The sequence below is a fragment of the Bombina bombina genome, chromosome 7, assembly GCF_027579735.1.
Source record: "Bombina bombina isolate aBomBom1 chromosome 7, aBomBom1.pri, whole genome shotgun sequence".
Taxonomy (NCBI): domain Eukaryota; kingdom Metazoa; phylum Chordata; class Amphibia; order Anura; family Bombinatoridae; genus Bombina; species Bombina bombina.
The window spans coordinates 159,896,675-159,906,827 of record NC_069505.1 but is presented as its reverse complement, the minus strand read 5'-3'; the positions used below and the strand labels follow the sequence as shown (position 1 = coordinate 159,906,827).

The 10,153-nt window shown below is 36.7% G+C and overlaps 1 protein-coding gene across 1 annotated transcript; it reads right to left on the bottom strand.

Moving 5' to 3' along the window:
* Positions 1-7,543: 7,543 nt before the first annotated feature.
* Positions 7,544-9,445, bottom strand: LOC128636282 (zinc finger BED domain-containing protein 5-like). The gene has a single exon (XM_053689317.1). It carries the CDS (start codon positions 9,443-9,445, stop codon positions 7,544-7,546), a length of 1,902 nt encoding a protein of 633 aa, XP_053545292.1.
* Positions 9,446-10,153: the final 708 nt, after the last annotated feature.

Below are 10,153 nucleotides of genomic sequence, written 5' to 3'. Positions count from 1 at the left end.
TTATGGCTTATTGAATATTTGCTCACTCTCAAAGACACAGGAAAAACTATATTTGTCCACCCTCATTGATACAGGTTATGCTTAGCGATGATGTTACTCATACTTGGCGTGGGGGGGGGTCCTGGGCCCCCTGGCGGGGAGTCGCGGTCGCTAGTGTGTACTTCACTATGCAATTTTGCAGATATTCAAATAGGTGGCTGGGGCTCCGTGCCGGAGGGGGGGCGGGGGTACCGCTGCCTGAAGTTTGTATTAACCAAGAGAGCGAAGAGTTGTTCAGATAAATGTTGAGCTTTTACTTATATAATAGAATAAAGCATTGGTGAGTTTAACCAATTTATATTGGTATTGCTGGGCATAAATACCCGAACTTCTTTTGCCCACCCTTCATAGATAATATGGGCTATAGAGTGAGAAACGCGTCCTCGCAAAAGTCACTCTTGACTAATTTAATGTTTTTATTATTTTCTAAATGTTTTACTCTTGTTTCTCGCCCCCCCCCCTCCTTGCTGCTCTACCTGCTCACTTCCGCTTCACCACAAAAATATATTGCAATGCATCTAATCAGGGCAAACTATAAGTTGCTACAGTTCATAGTATTCACTTATTTATCCACCCATGGCTAACTCTCAACAATCATATAAACCACTAGATTCCATAAGGATTCAGACAATAAACACCAAAGGGCTTAATATCCCAGCTAAGAGATCTCAAGCTTTAAGATACTTCATCAGACATAAAACAGACATAGTATTTGTCCAAGAGATCCATTTTATTAAACATAGAGAACCTTTAACATTCACTATTACTTTTGGAGCATGCTACTATGCCTCCCATCCCAAATCTAAGAAACAAGGAGTTGGGATCTTGATTCGGAAAAACGTTCCATTCACAACCCTCAAAACTATTAAAGACAGAGAGGGTAAATATATAATTTTAATAGGCCTGCTTTACGGCCGCCCAGTTACATTAGTTTCTATTTACTCCCCAAACTCCAAGCAGTCCAACTTTATTAAAACTGTTACTAATTTAATTCTAGAACATCAAAAAGGTATTCTGGTGCTCAGTGGGGATCTGAATATACCCTTAAACCCTCACCTAGACTGTTCGTCTAAGCACTCCTCAATTCCAACTTCGTATATAAACCATACCAATACTTACCTTAACAAACTGGTTGTCCATGACCTTTGGAGGGTCTCCCATCCAGAGAAAGAGATTATACCTTTTATTCATACCCCCATAAAATATATACCAGAATTGATTACATTTTTACTGACGTCACTGGCCTATCATTATTTCACTCTGCACAAATAACCCCCCTTACCTGGTCCGACCATGCCTCGGTCTTAGGTACATTAACTTGGCCAACTAAACGGATTCAAGACTTCATATGGCGGTTAGATGATCACTTACTATCAGACCCCTCTGCATCACAGCAAATCTCGAAATCCATTATAGAATACTTCACTATCAATAACACACCTGACCTCTCCCAATTAAATATATGGGAAGCACATAAGTGCGTTATAAGGGGGGAACTAATTGGTATAAAAGCCTCTATATTGAAAAAAAACCCGCACATATTTAGCGTCTCTACTCATTAATATTGAATCCCTGGAACAACGGCATAAACAATCCCCCTCTGACCACTCAATACTAGCTATCCTACAATCAGAACGACAACACTTAGCGTCCCATTACAACAAAGAACACAAAAGACAAACATTACGACTGCAACAATCACATTATGAAGGACATAACAAATCAGGCAGATCCCTAGCATGATACTTAAAACAAAAAACATTCAAATCATATATCTTACGCATTAAAGATGACCATCTTAAAGAATATTTCTCTTCAAAAGACATAGCAAGAACCTTCAGAGACTATTATCAAAAATTATATAACTTAAATGGCCAAGCCAGCTTAACACCCTCAGAACAAGACAATAAAACAACAGCAATAACCACATACCTATCCTCCCTCCATCTCTCCCAGATTCCCTCAAACCAAAAAGAGTCTCTAGAGGAACCCATAACACCAGAAGAAATCAAGTTGGCCATAAAGGACCTCCCGACTGGCAAGGCCCCCGGGTCCTGATGGATTTAGTAACAGATATTACAAGCAGGGGCGTGTTAAGGCATAGGCCAACAAGGCCGGTGCCTAGGGCAGCAGATTTTTAAGGGGCAGCAGAATTTTGAGTCCCTAGGGCCACTCTACTGAACTGAGGGCCGGGTGGCTAAATCAACCAGGGCCTGGCTATTGCTATCCTAAGGGATTGTATGTGGGTGCGCATGACGTGGTGACAGTGGAAGCGGAGCTCACTTGCGCAGCCTGGCCTGGACTGAGAGGAAATGCAGTATTCTTCCTGGCTCCACCGCGTGATTGAGACTCACACAGACTACACAGTGCAGTGTGCACTACACCGTGACCACTGTGAAACAGCATATGCCTTTCTCCCTTCAATACATCTTCATTAGGCATTGAAATACTTAAACGGATTAGTCACTAAATACTTGTACATTTACTGTTTGTCTATCTGTCATACATGCAAAGAATAAGTATTTATTGCTGAATCTATACAACCATGTGACTTAAAACACAACTGAAAATATGTTGTATGCATTTAATACATTCAGAAACAATACAAGTATATACTTTATTATGATTGTATCATGTGACTTTATCCCCTAGGATACAATTCCTAAACCTATCATAACTACTGTTGTATTTTTTAAGTACTTTTAAAGGCCAGTTTGTATATTTATTACATATTTATCCAAGCAGATATTTTGCTTAAATAACTGTCAATCACCAAAGAAGATGTTTAAGGTTAAACAACTAAATACTGACAAACTATCAAACAGTGAAAGATATTTTTTTCTGATATAAACACTTTAATCATCTGACTTGCAAAATAATGTCTTAATATATATATATATAATGTGTGTGTGTGACCAGAGTGAATGCAAGCCCTGGCAAACATCTACTTAAAAATACATTATTATTTTTTAATTTTTTACACCCTGCCCCAAAAATATTATGTCTAAAAAAAGGCAGCACAAAACCTAAATACGCCCCTGATTACAAGAAATTTCAAGACGAATTAATACCCCAACTTACACACTTTTTTAACTATATTGATTAATCTAAATCCTTTTCCCCCAGTCTACTAGAAGCCCATATTACTTTGTTGCCAAAACCTAACAAACCTTTAGACCACCCATCGCACTATAGACCAATCTCCCTTCTAAACTCAGACATTAAAATTTTCGCAAAAGTATTAGCAAACCGTATGAATTGAACTGTGTCAGATATAATCCATCAGGACCAGGTGGGATTCATCCCAAAGAGGGAAGCTAAGGACAACATGGTCAGGGCCTTAAATCTCATACATTTAGCACAAAACAAAGAAATCCTGTGTATTCTACTCCTGTCAATTGACGCAGAGAAGGACTTTGACCGTGTTGACTTGAAGTTTTTACGCTCCACATTGGAGTCTATGGGATTTGGCCCTATTATGTTAAATAGAATCTTTGCTCTTTATTCCCATCCTAACGCTAAATTATTAATAAATGGAACTCTGTCTACATCCTTTACTATAACCAATGGCACCCGACAGGGTTGTCCTCTTTCCCCTCTGTTGTTTGCTTGCTTCATTGAAACCATTGTGACCAAAATAAGACAGAACCTTCATATAAAATGGTTACAGGCAGGACCATATTCGTATGTCCTCTCACTTTTTGCAGATGACATATTATTTTCACTTTCTGACTCAGAATCTTCTATCCTATCACTTCTACAAGAATTCCATTTATTTCACTCACTAACTTTAAGATTAACTTGGATAAATCTGAAGTTTTGAATATTAACCTAGACGAACCCACCCTTCTTAGAGTAAAAAGAATGACCCCTGTTACATGGTGCAAACATACACTCCATTACCTGGGTATAGATTTAGCTACAACAATAGATGAAACTTTAAAAAAGAATTACGAATTGATTAAGAAAACTATTATTCGAGATCTCTTTTCTTGGTTGTCCAAAAGACTATCATGGTCAGGTAAAATTAATGTTCTCAAAATGAATATATTTCCAAGACTGTTATACATTCTACAATCATAGAATTATATACCAATAGTTGATTGGTATATACATTACAATCATAAAAGATGGGTACAATTAGAACACTCAATATCAAACATTCCACACCTGGGAAGATTGTGCTGGAGCATGGAGAACTTGAAACATAAGTTAGCAAATAGTTCCCCACTTATAATTGAAACATTCACTGTTTGGGATCACATCCTGTCCAAAAACACAATGATCTCATCAAAACCATCCCCCCTCACCTCGCTCATCAAAAATGGGCAATTTACCATAGGACACCACACCACAATAAGCACAATAGACACAACTGCACGTGATCTTTGTAGTCACATGATAACATCAAAAGAACGGATCCTCCCTCAGACAGACCTATTGGATACGGGCTATACCTATTTCCATAGCTGGTTTAATTATCATAGAGTGCACTGGTTTGTCTCGCAACATGAACAAAGCAGAAACATGGTCAGACCTCTAACAAACTTCAAATCTCTATGTATTCGCACACCACCAATCACTCATACCCTTTCATTGATATAGAAACTATTAACCATGAACCCACCTGGCTATATACCACAATATCTCGTGAACTGGGAATAATCATCCTACCTCAAATGAGCGCAATGATTTTCCAGAACATAACAAAAACATCAATATCACTTTCTGTGGTGGAAATTAATTTAAAAATCTTAACAGGTGGTATCTTACCCCTAAAAAACTTCACCGCTTATTCCGACACAGATCAGACCAGTGTTGGAGATGTGGCCACAGAGGCAGCAACATGGCTCATATTTGGTGGTGGTGCAATTCAATCCAAACCTTTGGAGACTAATTATAACAGAAATAGAATCAATCTTGGACACCCAATTTCCCTTAGATCCATTGATTTGGTTGTTAGGCAAACCCCCTAAAATCAAGTACAAACCCTATAAAAAAAACTATTCTGTGTTATGACAAATAGCATAAAAGTTTTAATAGCCAGGAACTGGAAATGCAAAACCACTTCAACTCTAGAAATGTGGTCTCATAGAATCTCAGAATTTTTAGAACTAGAGGAATACTATTAAATGAAAAATGGCAAGATGGATGTATACGCAGAAATACTAAATACATGGGAACATTACCTCAAACATAAACACCCATAGTTAGGAAGCCGCAACACCCTAATACCCTCAAATACTTAACCAGTACAGTACATAACCAGATATAGCCTAGATAGCATGAGTAAACCCCTATAGACCAAAACCATCATTGAACTGCACGCATATAGATGCCACAAATCTCACCAACTTTAATGATAATGAAACACAACGACCAAGGTAGGCCGCCAACTCTTGAGCACATGAGCAGCCCTCTCCTTTCTTTCTCCCCTTTCTTTCTTTCATGTAATTAGCAAGAGTCCATGAGCTAGTGACGTATGGGATATACATTCCTACCAGGAGGGGCAAAGTTTCCCAAACCTCAAAATGCCTATAAATACACCCCTCACCACACCCACAAATCAGTTTTACAAACTTTGCCTCCTATGGAGGTGGTGAAGTAAGTTTGTGCTAGATTCTACGTTGATATGCGCTCCGCAGCAGGTTGGAGCCCGGTTTTCCTCTCAGCGTGCAGTGAATGTCAGAGGGATGTGAGGAGAGTATTGCCTATTTGAATGCAGTGATCTCCTTCTACGGGGTCTATTTCATAGGTTCTCTGTTATCGGTCGTAGAGATTCATCTCTTACCTCCCTTTTCAGATCGACGATATACTCTTATATATACCATTTCCTCTACTGATTCTCGTTTCAGTACTGGTTTGGCTTTCTACTACATGTAGATGAGTGTCCTGGGGTAAGTAAGTCTTATTTTCTGTGACACTCTAAGCTATGGTTGGGCACTTTTATATAAAGTTCTAAATATATGTATTCAAACATTTATTTGCCTTGACTCAGGATGTTCAACGTTCCTTATTTCAGACAGTCAGTTTCATATTTGGGATAATGCATATGAATAAATCATTTTTTCTTACCTTATCAATTTGACTTTTTCCTGTGGGCTGTTAGGCTCGCGGGGGCTGAAAATGCTTTATTTTATTGCGTCATTCTTGGCGCGGACTTTTTTGGCGCAAAATTTTTTTCTGTTTCCGGTGTCATACGTGTCGCCGGAAGTTGCGTCATTTTTGACGTTTTTTTGCGCCAAAGGTGTGGCGTCATTTTGGCGCCAAAAGCATTTAGGCGCCAAATAATGTGGGCGTCTTTTTTGGCGCTAAAAAAATATTGGCGTCACTATTGTCTCCACATTATTTAAGTCTCATTATTTTGTGCTTCTGGTTGCTAGAAGCTTGTTCTATGGCATTTTTTTCCCATTCCTGAAACTGTCATTTAAGGAATTTGATCAATTTTGCTTTATATGTTGTTTTTTCTATTACATATTGCAAGATGTCCCACGTTGAAGCTGAGTCAGAAGATACTTCTGGAAAATCCCTGCCTGGTGCTGGAGCTACCAAAGCTAAGTGTATCTGCTGTAAACTTTTGGTATCTGTTCCTCCAGCTGTTGTATGTACTGTTTGTCATGACAAACTTGCTAATGCAGATAATATTTCCTTTAGTACTGTTACATTACCTGTTGCTGTTCCGTCAACATCTAATACTCAGAGTGTTCCTGATAACATAAGAGATTTTGTTTCTAAATCCATTAAGAAGGCTATGTCTGTTATTCCTCCTAGTAAACGTAAAAAGTCTTTTAAAACTTCTCATTTTTCAGATGAATTTTTAAATGAACATCATCATTCTGATACTGATATTGGTTCTTCTGATTCAGAGGATTCTGTCTCAGAGGTTGATGCTGATAAATCTTCATATTTATTTAAAATGGAATTTATTCGTTCTTTACTTAAAGAAGTCCTAATTGCATTAGAAATTGAGGATTCTAGTCCTCTTGATACTAAATCTAAACGTTTAGATCAGAGCTTTCCAAACTTTTCATGTTGGTGACACACTTTTTAGACCTAAATAATTTCGTGACACAGTAATTGAGTTGTACTGGCAACACGGAAGTTAAACTAACTTGTTATAAGAGATACAGACACATACATAAATTATATAATAACAAAATGTATTTATAAGTAACAGTATGTATGTGCAAGAATTAAAAAAAAAGTAACATCAATAACTACTTTCCATTTGATTTTTTTTTGTTTGTTTTCAAACAAGCTTTATTGAAATTAATCAAATAATACAATGTTACATACATGTGACCCACCTAAAATAATCATACATGTTACACAGAGTTCTCCTGCCATAAAATGTTCTTGAAAGGTGGGTACATTTTTCAACAAATTCTTGCTTGTTGCAATATTATCCGTTACGAATGGATCAAACTATATTCTTCAATAACATAACTTTATAAATATAAACAAACAACATCAATAACAATAACAACTGTGACTACTTTCCATTTTAATGGGATGTATGAGCTTGATGGGATGAACATAGTTTCTGGATATTTGGTGGAATATCAGATAAAGACACTCGCATTTCATCATCCAGCATTTTCAAGCTTCCACGTTTAAGTGTCTTTAAGTTGGTCATTGTTGAAAAGGATACTTCACATATGTATGTCGTAGAAAACTGCAGAAGAATTCTTAATGCTTTTTTAGCTATGTTTGGATGCATTTTTGAAATGCAAATCCAAAATCTGTGTAAGTCACCATCTTCATACATCATTAACAGATTTCGATCATTTTTTAGGTCAGCTAACTCTTCTTCTTCAATAAGTGAAAAGTCCCTTGTTGCAGTTGTAAGAAATGGGTTTCTGATCCAATCATAGTCTTGGATTTCGACATTTGGAAAGTAATGCTGAACTTTCTCTCCGAGCAAAGTTAAATGGTCAACAATTAGCGAGCTGATTTCACATTTTAGCTCACACTCAGCAGTTTTGGAAAACATTTCAAAATTTCCTTCTGTCACTTTCCTTTTCCAAATTGCTATTTTGTCTCTCATAGCACAAATTTTATCTACTGCTGTTAACATATTTTCTCCTTTTCCTTGCATACTTGTGTTTATTTTATTCAAATGTTCAAATATGTCAGCAAGATATGCCAATTTTGTGCACCAAAGATTGTTTTGAATTAGATTGCAGAATTCAATTTGCTGATTTTCCTCAAAAAGTTTAAGCATCATTTCCCTCAATTCGTATACACGACAAAGCACTCGACCTCTTGAGAGCCAACGAACTTCAGTGTGCATAAGAAGCTTTTTAAACCTTGCCCCCATTTCTTCACAAATATGAGCAAATAATCTTGATTGAAGAGGTCTACTTTTAATGTAATTGACCATTTGAACCACTTTGTCCAAAACTTTTCTTAATTCATTTCCAATGGTTTGCGCGACTAGTGCTTCGCGATGTAAAAAGCAATGAGTAAAGATAATATTTTCATTCTCTTTCTTTGCTAAAGCTATAAAACCTTTTGTTGAACCAACCATTGAGGGTGCACCATCTGTGCATATTCCTACACAATTTAACCATTGCAAATTATTTTCCTTCATGAAGCAATCTAAAGTTTTAAATATATCTTCACCTCTAGTTCTCATTGGAAGTTCTAGACAACACAAGAATTGCTCAATAATTCTGTCAGTGTGAATGAAACGTATAAAAACTAATAGTTGTGCTAACCCACTGACATCTGTTGATTCGTCTAATTGCAATGCAAACATCATATTATCGTCTTGAAAAATATCCATAATTTGCTGCTTAATGTCATCAGACATGTCTTGAATACGTCTTCCAATTGTGTTATCTGCCAAAGGGATTTTATTAACTTCTATCTCAAATTCAGGCCCAAACATTGTTCGAACAATAGCACAGCAAGATTCCTTTATGGTGGTTTCGGCAATAGTGTGTGGCTCCTTGTTTTTGGCAATTATTTGAGCAACCAAATAACTTGCCTTTTGAGCTTTCTCTGATGTCTTCATTCTCTTTGTGAATGATGCAGACTGCTTCTTTATATATTTTGAAAGCTCAATAAAGTATTCTACTGGTTTTTCTGACAAATGACTGTGTTTTGTGTTAAGATGACGCTTTAATTTGTTTGGTACCATACTTTCATTTGCAAGTATTTCCCCACAAACTATACACTTGGGACAAGGATTATTTTCATTTCCAGAAAATGTGAACCCCAGTTTCATATAATCTTTATTGTATAAACGAGGCTTGAACATTTTTCCTTTACTCTTCTTAGGTACTACTACAGACCGCTCAACAGTTGATTCTTGCGTGGTTTCCTCTATATCGGCTAGATTTTGTTCATCGCAAACGTCATCTTCAATAGCTTTTCTTTTCTGAATTAGAAACTTATCCATTTTACGGGTAAATCTTTATCTGTTTTTTTTTTAATGAAAATAACACCACCTGCTCTCCACTCCACTAAAATAAGATAAAGATGACTGCGTGCAGCTGCGCTCGCCCAGGTGATTGCACACTGATTCAGAGGGTACACTATGTGTTTCTGTCAGGAAAAAGATATATAATATATTATATATCTTCATGCAGCAGCACAGCATACAACCATACATATTAAAGTAGTATATTCGTACATTGGAGCCAGAAGCTATGCTATGGATAAGTGTTCTAATCTAATGGCTATTAACATGATGTTCCAATCATCAGAAAAGGTGCTGCATACAATCAAAGATAAGAGGTCCTAAAGCTGCTGCAGTAATTAGCGTAGATCCAAAGGATTTGAATATACATAAAAAAAAAAAAAAAAAAAGAAATAGTGCCCTCTCACGTTATACTGTCCAAGGTAGTGCAGCCTTTGTCCCCGGAGCTTTATATGCAAAAGTAAAGCAGTAAAAGCACTTTAACAGGCACCTGAGGTTTATTAAGTAGTAGTGCTACAAACATATTTTTCCTTTCCTATTCAATAATGATCAGAAAGAAAATATGTACTAAGGTTGTGATTGTGAATAAAGAATAGTGGCTTGTTTTCAAGACTACCTGTAGTTATCTTATTATTAATATAACTTATTATTAATAACTATAGGCAGATTTAGATAAACTGCAATATA